The sequence below is a fragment of the Myxine glutinosa genome, chromosome 5 (assembly GCF_964187855.1).
Source record: "Myxine glutinosa chromosome 5, kmMyxGlut1.1, whole genome shotgun sequence".
NCBI classification, from domain to species: domain Eukaryota; kingdom Metazoa; phylum Chordata; class Myxini; order Myxiniformes; family Myxinidae; genus Myxine; species Myxine glutinosa.
Window position 1 is genome coordinate 19,880,040 of NC_136265.1, and position 13,925 is coordinate 19,893,964.

Consider the following 13,925-nt stretch of genomic DNA (forward strand, 5'->3'; position numbering starts at 1 on the left):
GCCGTTTCATGGGCGTAACCGTATCGAGTTATAGACGGTCTGGTCCCTTTTATATTTTTGTTTGCTTTTGGTTGTTTGTGAGCCTCGGTGGTCTTTTTAAACAACCTTTGATCAGACAACTGGTCAGTGCAGAGTAATCGAGGAGAGTCTGTTCACGTCTAAAGCCCCTGCTGTTCACCTCAACGGTCCACGACACCATGAAATCTTGGGTTTACCTGCCACTGCTGCTGCTTATCTGCCTGGTTGTTTTCACCAATGAGAAACCCAGGGTACGTAGCAATATATCCTGCTTTCCCTGTAGAAGAATATAAGAGAACGTCTTCTGTCCATTGGTCTTGTGTTGTAACAACAACCGATTCACTTCACCTATTTGGGAGGTGCGGGGAGAGGTACGAGTGGGAGTTATATTGCAGGTTACACTTTTACGCACCGAATAGAAATCCCCTGCCGGTGTAGCTGGATTCTCTCACTCCCCTAAAATCTCACTCTGGAGTGATTCTGTCCGAGGATAAAATCACTCTAGAGTGAACTAATCCTAGGACTGGCACTCGAGAGTGTAATTATCCTCGGACAGAATCACTCCCCCTGTCAGGATCGACACACTCCCTCCAGGATCAAAGCACTCCCCATTAGGATAAAGTCAACCCCCCAGAAAGAATGGAAAGATATATTTAGTTACTTTGGAAATATAACTCACAGGATGTTAGATATCGTTGCAATGATCAACAGAGCTTTTACTATGTATTTTAGTGTATACGGTGTAAGCATGTGCATCATATTGTCGGATCTTAATATTTAATTGTTGAATACATGTACTATATTTGAGCCCATGTTGAATACATGTACTATATTTGAGCCCATGTTGAATACATGTACTATATTTGAGCCCATGTTGAATACATGTACTATATTTGAGCCCATGTTGAATACATGTACTATATTTGAGCCCATGTTGAATACATGTACTATATTTGAGCCCATGTTGAATACATGTACTATATTTGAGCCCATGTTGAATACATGTACTATATTTGAGCCCATGTTGAATACATGTACTATATTTGAGCCCATGTTGAATACATGTACTATATTTGAGCCCATGTTGAATACATGTACTATATTTGAGCCCATGTTGAATACATGTACTATATTTGAGCCCATGTTGAATACATGTACTATATTTGAGCCCATGTTGAATACATGTACTATATTTGAGCCCATGTTGAATACATGTACTATATTTGAGCCCATGTTGAATACATGTACTATATTTGAGCCCATGTTGAATGCATGTACTATATTTGAGCCCATGTTGAATACATGTACTATATTTGAGCCCATGTTGAATACATATACTATATTTGAGCCCATGTTGAATACATGTACTATATTTGAGCCCATGTTGAATGCATGTACTATATTTGAGCCCATGTTGAATACATGTACTATATTTGAGCCCATGTTGAATACATATACTATATTTGAGCCCATGTTGAATACATGTACTATATTTGAGCCCATGTTGAATACATGTACTATATTTGAGCCCATGTTGAATACATGTACTATATTTGAGCCCATGTTGAATACATGTACTATATTTGAGCCCATGTTGAATACATGTACTATATTTGAGCCCATGTTGAATACATGTGCTATATTTGAGCCCATGTTGAATACATGTACTATATTTGAGCCCATGTTGAATACATGTACTATATTTGAGCCCATGTTGAATACATGTACTATATTTGAGCCTATCATTATTTCAATACAACAAAAGAAGACATGAGTCCCGTTTTCCCCGTATATTTAATCAATACTCCCGTTCATTTATATTCACATGAGTTATTATACTTTGTTATGGTTTAAAAATATATCATGCAGTGTACTTCATTTCATATCTATATGTATAGGGTTCGGGTTAGGGTTTGTAAAGTTATACCAAAGTAAATTTATAGAACGTAACTTAAAATGACATATTATATGTTGAAATGAAAATATCCTTTTTGTATAAAACATCGTAAATGTATCGTAATGATTACTGCGAATGCTCTAATATCAAAATATATAGTTATTTGAATGTTAAATTTATACTTTTCTTTATTTCATTTACCCAGTTTAATGCGGGGATGCGAAAAACATTGTATTTTTATTTTTAGGGAGAGACGTTTACAAAGGACATCATTCTGCCCTGTTTATCAATTCATTTATCATTTTATGTTCATATTCATTAACTTTGTCATGGTTGCATGTCATTACCATGCAATAAATATTGTTTAAATCACAAAATATATAGGGGGGGGGGGGTGTTATAATCCTGGGGAGTCATTTGATCCTGCAAGGGGGAGTGTTAAAATCCTAGGGGGAGTGATTTGATCCTGTGGAGTGATTCTATCCTCCTACACCGGCATTACTTGGTGCACGTCAAAGATCCCAGCTCTCAGCGGCCCCCAAATATATATATATACTAGCTCGGCTCGGCTCGGCTCGCGCGTTACAGAGGAACGGGCTCATTTTAGCTGAGGCTAATGACTGTACCTGAGTTGCTGTGTTGTCATGATTTACACCAATCATAATACAAACAATTACTTTGCACAAATGTATTTGTTGTGTTTGTGATATTACATTTTTATAGGCAATTTAGGTTGAAGATTTAGGTGGAATGTTTTTTTTTTCAATAAAGAACCCCTCAGCACATACTTAGGGGAGGGGTAGGTGCAGACTGGAAGTCTGGGACGATTACACCTCACCACCACGTAATTCAAAACACCTCACCACCAAGTAATTCAAAACACCTCACCACCACGTAATTCAAAACACCTCACCACCAAGTAATTCAAAACACCTCACCACCACGTAATTCAAAACACCTCACCACCACGTCATTTAAAAACACCTCACCACCACGAAAATAAAAACACCTCACCACCACGTCATTTAAAAACACCTCACCACCACGAAAATAAAAACACCTCACCACTACGTCATTTAAAAACACCTCACAGCCACGAAAATAAAAACACCTCACCACTACGTCATTTAAAAACACCTCACAGCCACGAAAATAAAAACACCTCACCACCACGTCATTTAAAAACACCTCACCACCACGAAAATAAAAACACCTCACCACTACGTCATTTAAAAACACCTCACAGCCACGAAAATAAAAACACCTCACCACTACGTCATTTAAAAACACCTCACAGCCACGAAAATAAAAACACCTCACCACCACGTCATTTAAAAACACCTCACATCCACGAAAATAAAAACACCTCACAGCCACGTCATTTAAAAACACCTCACAGCCACGAAAATAAAAACACCTCACCACCACGTCATTTAAAAACACCTCACAGCCACGAAAATAAAAACACCTCACCACCACGTAATTCAAAACACCTCACCACTACGTCATTTAAAAACACCTCACAGCCACGAAAATAAAAACACCTCACCACCACGTCATTTAAAAACACCTCACCACCACGAAAATAAAAACACCTCACCACTACGTCATTTAAAAACACCTCACAGCCACGAAAATAAAAACACCTCACCACTACGTCATTTAAAAACACCTCACAGCCACGAAAATAAAAACACCTCACCACCACGTCATTTAAAAACACCTCACATCCACGAAAATAAAAACACCTCACAGCCACGAAATTAAAAACACCTCACCACCACGTCATTTAAAAACACCTCACCACCACGAAAATAAAAACACCTCACCACCACGTCATTTAAAAACACCTCACCACCACGAAAATAAAAACACCTCACAGCCACGTCATTTAAAAACACCTCACAGCCACGAAAATAAAAACACCTCACCACCACGTCATTTAAAAACACCTCACAGCCACGAAAATAAAAACACCTCACCACCACGAAAATAAAAACACCTCACAGCCACGAAAATAAAAACACCTCACCGCCACGTCATTTAAAAACACCTCACAGCCACGAAAATAAAAACACCTCACCACCGCGTCATTTAAAGACACCTCACATCCACGAAAATAAAAACACCTCACCACCACGTCATTTAAAAACACCTCACAGCCACGAAAATAAAAACACCTCACAGCCACGAAATTAAAAACACCTCACCACCACGTCATTTAAAAACACCTCACCACCACGAAAATAAAAACACCTCACCACCACGTCATTTAAAAACACCTCACCACCACGAAAATAAAAACACCTCACAGCCACGTCATTTAAAAACACCTCACAGCCACGAAAATAAAAACACCTCACCACAACGTCATTTAAAAACACCTCACAGCCACGAAAATAAAAACACCTCACCACCACGAAAATAAAAACACCTCACAGCCACGAAAATAAAAACACCTCACAGCCACGTCATTTAAAAACACCTCACAGCCACGAAAATAAAAACACCTCACAGCCACGAAAATAAAAACACCTCACCACCACGTCATTTAAAAACACCTCACCACCACGAAAATAAAAACACCTCACCACCACGAAAATAAAAACACCTCACAGCCACGAAAATAAAAACACCTCACAGCCACGTCATTTAAAAACACCTCACAGCCACGAAAATAAAAACACCTCACCACAACGTCATTTAAAAACACCTCACAGCCACGAAAATAAAAACACCTCACCACCACGAAAATAAAAACACCTCACAGCCACGAAAATAAAAACACCTCACAGCCACGTCATTTAAAAACACCTCACAGCCACGAAAATAAAAACACCTCACAGCCACGAAAATAAAAACACCTCACAGCCACGTCATTTAAAAACACCTCACCACCACGAAAATAAAAACACCTCACAGCCACGAAAATAAAAACACCTCACCACCACGTCATTTAAAAACACCTCACAGCCACGAAAATAAAAACACCTCACCACCACGTCATTTAAAAACACCTCACCACCACGAAAATAAAAACACCTCACCACCACGAAAATAAAAACACCTCACAGCCACGAAATTAAAAACACCTCACCACCACGAAATTAAAAACACCTCACCACCACGTAATTCAAAACACCTCACCACCAAGTAATTCAAAACACCTCACCATCACATAATTCAAAACACCTCACCCCCAATTAATTAAAAACACCTCACCACCACGTGATTAAAAAACACCTCACCACCATGTCATTTAAAAACACCTCACCACCACATAATTCAAAATACCTCACCACCACGTGATTCAAAACCACCGCCACTTTATTAAAAACACCTCACAACCACGGAAACAAAAGTTTGAGGGAGTCATTAAGTGACAACACAGACACTGCCCAGATGTGTAGATATATAGATAAATGACTGTACCCGAGTTGCCGTTTTGTCATGGTTTAAACCAATCATAATTCAAACAATCATAATGCACAAATGTATTTGTAATATACGTGATATTACCTTTTATAAACAATTGAAGTTGAAAAGTTATGTTGAAAAAAATGTTTTCCCTTAAAAATTCAAAATAAAAATTGGAAAAATTTTCAAAACAAATACCCTTAGGACATGCGGACGGAAGAGATATGTGCACCTCAGAAGTTTGGTACGATTTCACAAAACTTTGAGGGAGTAGTTCAGCGACAACACAACACAGACACTGCACAGTATATATAGATAGATATATGCATACACTTCTCTCCCTCTCTCTCTCTTTCTTTGTCTAACAGCGATGCCGCTTGGGGAAAAAAAACGGTGGATTCCCGGGAACATGGGCATGTTCAGGTAGTACTGGTGCACTGAGGATTAAAGGTCAATTCCAAGTGATGGAACAAGTAAGGAATGATTGGATTACATTTTATGTTTTTTATTTTTTTAAAGAAATCGAACTATTTCATTTTCTGGACATGGGACCTGGGAAGAACTTGGCGATGCAATTGCTGCAAAACCCTTTTCCCCCAAATTGAACTTTTTTCCCTTTATTTTCGTCTTCCTTTCTTATGTGAAACCAAATGATGCGAATACCTGTAGATGTACGTATGACCAAGTTCGACATCAGGTTCAAACGCAGCGTGAGCTGCAAATACAATCAATGCCAAAGATAACTCTCACCTACAGGGTAACTCTCACCTACAGGATAACTCTAACCTACAGGATAACTCTAACCTGCAGGATAACCCTTACCTACAGGATAACTCTCACCTACAGGATAACTCTCACCTACAGGATAACTCTCACCTACAGGTTAACTCTCACCTACAGGATAACTCTCACCTACAGGATAACTCTCACCTACAGGATAACTCTCACCTACAGGATAACTCTCACCTACAGGTTGACTCTCACCTACAGGTTAACTCTCACCTACAGGATAACTCTCACCTACAGGTTAACTCTCACCTACAGGTTAACTCTCACCTACAGGATAACTCTCACCTACAGGATAACTCCATAGTTGTTTTTAAGTGGGGAAAACAAGAGGTTAATCGGTTGTTCTATTTCAGATGTAGACCTTGCTCCATCCTTGTCTAAATGCTGTTTTATTTGTCCCGTGGGATTAACTGATTAAATTTGTATTTTGTGGCCGTAGGTAGTTTTTCACCCGAAACCCTTCACTGCCACACCTGTGCAATATGTCCCACACAATCCTCTCTTCTTCACTTCCACTCCAGATCCCCTTTCCCTTTTCTCCATTTCCTCTCATAGTTGGCTAAATAACCTTCTCAAGCATATCTACCTGCTTTTCATTTTTCCATTTCATTTTCCTTTTTCCATCCTGGAGAGGTAATATTTAGATGGCCCCTAACAATTTCTGTTTTGCCCGATGACGTATTTGCTTTCATGAAGAGCTTCACACGAGGACTTTGTCCTTATCAATCTTCGTAACCAATGTTTGTGCTGCTCGGATCTGGAGGATTTCTTTTTGCAACATTTTTGCTCCTACCTCACACCTAGCTCGTCTTCACGCTGTTGAAACCAAAGCTTTCAGAATCATTGGAATCTCCCGCGATGAAGCTAACTCCGAGGGCCTTTCACTCACTCACCGCAGGCAGGTTGGTGGTCTTTCTGTCTTCTACCGACTCCTCTCCAGCCTTGCTCCCCCAGCTCTCTCTGGGCTCTGTACCCCAAATATTCCTACAGGTCGCACAAGATCTGCCAGCAACCCTCTTATGGTTAAACTGCCAAAATCAAGACTCTCTGCTCACCTTCAATCCTCTTTTCTCCCGCCTCTGGAACAAACTCCCTCACTCTCTTCAATCCCACTCCTCCCTCCAGGTCTTTAAAACAGCTGTTCACCACCATCTCTTATCTTCTCCCCATCCAAAACCTTGATATTTTCTACCCCAGCTAATTTCACCCCAGATACACTTTTTTGAAATACCAACTTCTTTCCTGGAAGTCCTTGATGTCCTTGTGTTTTATACTTCAAAACCACCCCTTCCCACGCCTCCTCCCCCCAAGCCCTCTCCCTCTCACAGAGCTCCCAATGTCCCTGCTCTCAAACGTTGTGTTTGTGCTTCCCCTTCTCTCCCCATCTTGTCTACCGCTCCCCTTATTATATGTTTTATGTGTCTGTTTGATTTTTTGTGTGATAAGTGTTAGCTCTTTCACGAGCCTCGATCCTGTATACAAAAAAATAAATAAAAACAACATCGTACAAGTCTGAGCCTTTAGCCTGGTGTTGGCTTCGCGGTTAGGGTGCCGGCTTGGGATCCTCGGATCCTGGGTTCGTATCGATCGTTGAATTAACGCCAGGGGAGTTGACTCAGCCTGTCATCCTTCCGAGGTCCGCAAATTGAGTACCAGTTCACTGGTGATTCTCTGTGTGTCTCAAGAGGCGACTAACAGGGTTGGCGGCAGGAAGGGCATCAGTCCATAAAACATTGCTTCAAAAAGGGGACCACGGTGCCCGATAAAGGTCAACCCCTGCTCTGCGGGGTTGGTACAAGTCTGAGCCTGTAATATATAAGCTGGGGAACGCAATCAAGAACGGGGTTTTGTCCCCTCCACCACCGAAGGTGGACACGGAGGTTATGTTTTCACCCCTGTCTGTTTGTCTGTGAGTATGACATCTCAAAAAGTTAGACGGATTCAGACGAAATTTGGCGGACAGTTTGGGTGTTTGACAAGGACGAATTGACTAGATTTTGGTGAAGATTCAGATGCTATAATTTTTAAATTATCCCACGAATGCAAAGCAAAAAGTGGGGGTAAGCAATTGGGTCATGTCAGTTTGTCCAACTGTCCGTTTGTCTGTCCCTCTTGTCAGTTTATGATCGAAGAATGATCGTAAATTTTTGATTTTCATGGAGGAACTACTTATTTGAACACGTTATATGGAAATGTTATATTTTGAACACGAATCGGAAGACACGTTTGCCGTTTTACAGTACTTGGTCTTTGAATTCATCCCGATTCTGTACGCACAGAGAGTAGTAAGATCAAATTTTTTACTGTCTGTCTGCCCGGCAGTCAGACAAAATTGAAAGTCATTCCAAACAACGTTCCTGTTTTTAAGGACATTCTAAAGGATACAAACAACAGGCACGAGTAAATAATGTACCTGTGTTAAATAAGGCGGTGTATAAGACGTCAACAGCGGTATCCTTCCGGAATTTCTTTTTTCTCCGACCATAAACATCTTTGTTTTATTTGAATTGAAGTTTTCCTTCCTTACATGAAGTGAAGCTTCATCAGCATGAAGATTACCTTACTTCCAAATTCTATATTTGAACACTCCAGACCAGAAATCGCCTTTTTGTATTTTCAGAAACCCGATTCAAAATGTTACGGCCATTTACATCATCACGACCAATCAGATTTGCTGCTAGTAGGCTCCGCCCCCAACCTTATTTTTTAAAGACAGCATGGAGTGATGTGTTCTATGAACTCTCTATTGTTGATGAGATCAGGAAATTTAAGCTGAGAATTATCTTCATTCATCTTCGCCGACATTACTTTAACCCCAAATTTGGTAAATAGCAAGACCTCCCTTGATATTAATAACTTTAAACGAAATTAGCGAAACTAGTTACCCTCATCCGCGGAGAGGTTATTGCATTGGAGTCCGTTTGTCTGTCTGTTTGTCCGCACAGAATAAATATGATTTTCTCTGCAACCGTTGGTCTGATTGACAGGAATTTTTCACCATAGGTGCAACTCCACCTCTAGAATTTTTTTAATGATAATGATGACTTCATAAGTCACGTGGTAGAGGCGCCATCTTGGAAAAAGCGGAAAATATGCACCTCTATCTCCATAAGAGCTGCATCGAAATGATTGAGACATGGCTCATTGTAAAGAACTCTCCATGGGAAATAAAATATGTAAATGATGATGTCATATGTGCCTCCATTATGACGTCATAATTCGACAAGTACAAAACTTCATCGATCAAGATGAAATTTCTTGCTCGTCATCTAGTGACACATTGGTGGAGAAAAAAAAAGATGACGTCATCGGTCACGTGGTTCGGCCGTCATATTTGTTTTAACACAAAGGCTTTTTAAAAAACCTCTAAAAACACGTCCTGGCGAGCGTCTGCAATCCCTGATTGCTTTCTTGTTTTGCTTTGAGAACTTTTGCCCGTGTTGATCAGATTTTAATTTGATGACTTGTTCTTGAGGTCATCCATTTAATGACAAAGGATTGTCATTGGTCTGTGCAGCATCCAACTCGGAAGCCCAAGAGGGATCACCATCATCATCTTGGTGAGTAAAGTCGTGCATCTTCCTCATTAATTATTTCAGTAAAATATTTATTTCATCGTTTTGATGATGAGGATAATCCATCAATAGGATCAATAATAATTGAACACCTTTCCCAAATGAGAGCAATCAACCTTGTTAAGATAGATCAGAGAAACTGGGATGATGTGAGTTTTGAGCCAGGGGACCCGACACATCATGTCCTGTTTTGTTTGTGAGATATCACGTGTCAGTAACTTTGACGTCATCTCATCTACAACGGTGGTATTCTCCATGATGCAACCTCTTCCCTCCAGTGCACCAGTTTGATAGGTTGGCCTCAGATCCTCTATTCCTCCGTTATTTTGTGAGCATCACGTGGGTACCTGTTTCGCATTAACTAATCGGAGCATGGACATATCGCTGGTGCAGTGCCCCCTGTAGATTAGAGCAGAAATTTGTGAGTTATTCAGGGTGCAGGAGATAACTCACTTACTCTTCACAAAAGACACCAAGGGATCGTTAATGTCCACCAAGTAATGCGTACATATTGGACATCTGGCTTTACATCCAACCGATGGACAGTGCATAATGTTATGTTTGTAGGGGGTAGGCAATACTTTAGTCCAGGTGGAATTGCATAGGTGGTGTGCTCTGACTGTCGTGAAGAAGAAGAAACCCCATGTAATAAGTAGGAAATTTGTGTAGACTGTATGTCCTGGAAGAGCGTGTCTTCGTTCCCATCACGAGGCGTGGGGTATGTTAATTAGTGGGGGATTATAGGTAATTAATCCCCTGTATGTAATGGCCTCTGTTTTTTTCCCTCTGTTCCTTATGACACCAGCAACACACACACATTGTAAGAAATTACCCATTTATGACACTAAATTAAAACCAACCGGAAACAGGACATTGAGTATTAACGCGGATAACATCGACCTGGTGAGCACACAAGGCACAAAAGGTCCGTGGGGCCACGCCCCGAAGAGCAGTGATTGGTCCGGGATTGATTGGCGCACAAGACTGGTAAGAAGGAACTATGGGATTGTGGAAATGTCGTAGGATGACATCAGAGCCTTGACTATAAAGGAGCATTCTGGCCGACATTTTCTTCCTCTTTAGCGAAGGACATTCCTTGAGACGCCACGATTTTCTCTTCTTGCTTCTTGATTTCCTCGCATGTTCTGGGTTTGGTGGCGAGCGGTCGTCTCCCCGACATTTTCTCGTGGCTGGCTCTGATTTTCGGGATTCAACAATGACCGGCGAAGTTCACGAGTTCTCTTCTCTCTTGGCTTTTCCTTGTGCTTGATTTCCGTGCTTATTCTTTGTCTCTCGAGCCCTGGCTTTGACGACAAATGGTCGTGTCCTGACATCGCTCTTCTTCGTCTTCTCGAGGCTGGCTCGCATCCTCTGGCTTTGGTGTTGGTGAACGAGATCGTGAGGACAAGCGTGGGTGGAGTGACCGAGCGGACGCGGCCTGTTCATTTCGCGCACGGAGCGAGGAGTAAACAGACCGCGCATGAGGCCTAGTTCGCGCCCACGGGGAGTGCAGCCTGCGGTTTCGCGTGCAAGGACGTGTGGCCCAAGACGATTCCTGACAAGGTTCAAGAGCCGATTAGAGCTAAGTGCCCCACAAACACATTTATTTTCCAGTTATTTTTTCCCTTGTGTTGTAATTGAGTCTGAGTGGGGACGTCCCGTTTAGGAATCATAGTTTTTTTTATCGTGCATTCTTTGTGATCGGCATTTTCTTTAATAAAGCCAGTATTTTTGTACATTTTAATCCTGTGTCATTTGAGTTAATTTATCCAGGTGCGAAGACGTCGGGTGGAAGCCGTCTAGGTAAGTTCATCATACTCCTTCCCTCGCGTGTAAATAATACCTTCATTTTTGGATTGAACGCCTTGGAGAAAAGCTCATTTGGTCATCTGTGTCGCCCTGCGGTGTTCACTACAGGGTAGTCACACGACAATACGTTCATTTCCTCACCGTGCCTGGGAAACACAAAGGTGACAATTCTTAGCTGGGCCGACATTCAAACCCAGGTGAGACGGATCAGGTGTGAGTGGGCGTACCTCTAGGAGTCTAGGCCATCCTCTGCCTGTCCTGGATCCTTGATAATCAAACTCACAGGAGACATTCCAGCAGCACACATGGTAGGAAGACTTCCGAGTCGTCATGTCAGTTGTCAACTTGTCACAGTAATATTTCAAAATGTCAAACTCCATTTGTGGTTCATCTTCAGGCATCAAACAAATATGTTGAGAGAATGAGATGCAAACAAATATGTCAAATAATCGACATTGAGGAAATGACGTCACGGTTTGAAGGTGGAAACAAAATCGGTTAAACCGAGTATGAGAACCGATTTTAAAACCTGTCAATTATTCTCTCGTTTTCTGTTCTTCTTTTTCAGAATGAAACCATTGTACCTGGAGTCCGCAAATATGACACCTGGACAATGTGCATCAACTGGACATCTATAATATAGATCTATCTTGTGGCTTGGAATAAATCGACATATTGATGTGGAAAACAAAATACCTGCCATTCCTTTGTCATTTAAATTGTATAAACAAATTTATGGTAAGATTTCAGATTGTGTGATGGGAAATGTTGTGATATTCAAATCAAAATAAAAAAGGATTTCTAATCAGCCATTTACAGAATCTGAAGCAGAGTTGTTTTGTATATTTATTTATATATTTTCCGCACCTCATTTTATTCAAGCCTAGGGAGAGAAAGCATTAACAGCCAAATGCGAATGGTTGTTCTTTGACACATAATATAGGACTTTTCAATTTTACCATAGGAGCGCCTGCGCCTGTAGAATTTATTTATTCATAATTATGACGTCATAGGTCACGTGGTACGGATGCCATCTTGGAAAAAATGTTGCACCTCTATATCTCCCAAACTGCTTCAATGGAAAAAATTGAAACATGGCTATTTGTCAAGTACTCACCATGGGGAATAATATATGTTGATGATGATGTCATCGGTGCCTTCCTTATGACGTCATAATTCGACAAGTACAAAGCTTGATCTGATCAGTATTAAAAAAAGATTCCTCTGCAACTGTTAGTCCGATGGACACGAAATTTTCAGAATATGAGCGGCTCCTCCTGTTAAATTTTTCTAATGATAATTATGACGTCATAGATGACGTGGTACAGGCGCCATCTTGGAAAAATCGAAAAAAGTTGCACCTCTATATCTCCGAAACCGCTCATGGAAAAAATTGAAACATGCCTCATTGTCAAGTACTCCGCTTGGGGAATAAGATATGTTAATGATGATGTCATCGGCACCTTAATTATGACGTTATAATTCAACAAGTACAACGCTTGATTCGATCAGTATGAATTTTTTTCCCTGCAATTCCTGGTCCGATTGACACAAAATTTTCACCATAGGGGCGCCTCCTCCTGTGGAATATTTTAATGATAATCATGACGTCATATGTCATGTGGTACAGGCACCATCTTGGAAAAGCCGAAAAACGTTGCACCTCTATATCTCCAAAACCGCCCTATGGAAAAAATTGAAGCATGGCTCATTGCAAAGAACTCCATATGGGGAATATATGTTGTTAACGATGACGTCATTGGTGCCATAATTATGACGTCATAATTCGACAGGGACAACAAGTGTGTAGACTTCTCACCAGGGTGCAGGATTCAGCGAAGGAATTTCAGGGTTGGAATTTAGGAAACTGATCAGTTTGAAATTTATTGAGCGTGATCTATGCAACAATTATATGAGAGAATATAAATTTATGATGTCATCGCTCACGTGGTATGGCAGCCATATTGGATCAAAGAAAAAAAAACTTCAAAAACAGAAGAGTTGGCTCGCACCAAGTTGACTGCGCAGGGTAAGTCTTCAATGAATACCATCTAGTTATTGGTAGAAAAAGACGACGAGGAGGAGAAAGACGAGGAGGAGAAGGAAGAAGCCGAAGGTGAGAAGGAGAGCGAAGATAATGCATGGGGGTAATGAGGAGAATGAGGAGAAGTGAAAATAAGTCAAAAAATATATATAGGTTTACCGGTTGGTGACGTCACCAATTACCTCACTGCTGACGTAAAGTGGATGAGCAATAGCTATTGGATGGAAATGTGAGCGTCGTCATCGTAGGAGACGAAAAAAAGGATGGAAATGAAATGAAGAAACATTTAAGGGGGGAAAAGACGTGAACAATGAGTAATGGTTAATATATTTACAGAAAATAAACATTTAGTGCTGATGTAAATAAATAAAAAATA

General features: G+C 40.7%; 1 protein-coding gene and 1 long non-coding RNA gene across 2 annotated transcripts; one reads left to right on the forward strand and one right to left on the reverse strand.

Moving 5' to 3' along the window:
- Positions 1 to 74: 74 nt before the first annotated feature.
- LOC144892208 (uncharacterized) lies at positions 75 to 12,332 on the forward strand. Its single transcript, XR_013623410.1, has 4 exons — positions 75 to 269; positions 5,701 to 5,805; positions 9,639 to 9,681; positions 12,074 to 12,332. It is a non-coding gene; the product is annotated as an uncharacterized LOC144892208 (long non-coding RNA).
- LOC144892207 (uncharacterized) lies at positions 126 to 2,899 on the reverse strand. Its single transcript, XM_078777658.1, has 2 exons — positions 581 to 2,899; positions 126 to 487 (listed from the first exon to the last, which is right to left on the reverse strand). Exon 1 carries the CDS (start codon positions 1,762 to 1,764, stop codon positions 796 to 798), a length of 969 nt encoding a protein of 322 aa, XP_078633784.1. The 5' UTR covers positions 1,765 to 2,899; the 3' UTR covers positions 126 to 487; positions 581 to 795.
- Positions 12,333 to 13,925: the final 1,593 nt, after the last annotated feature.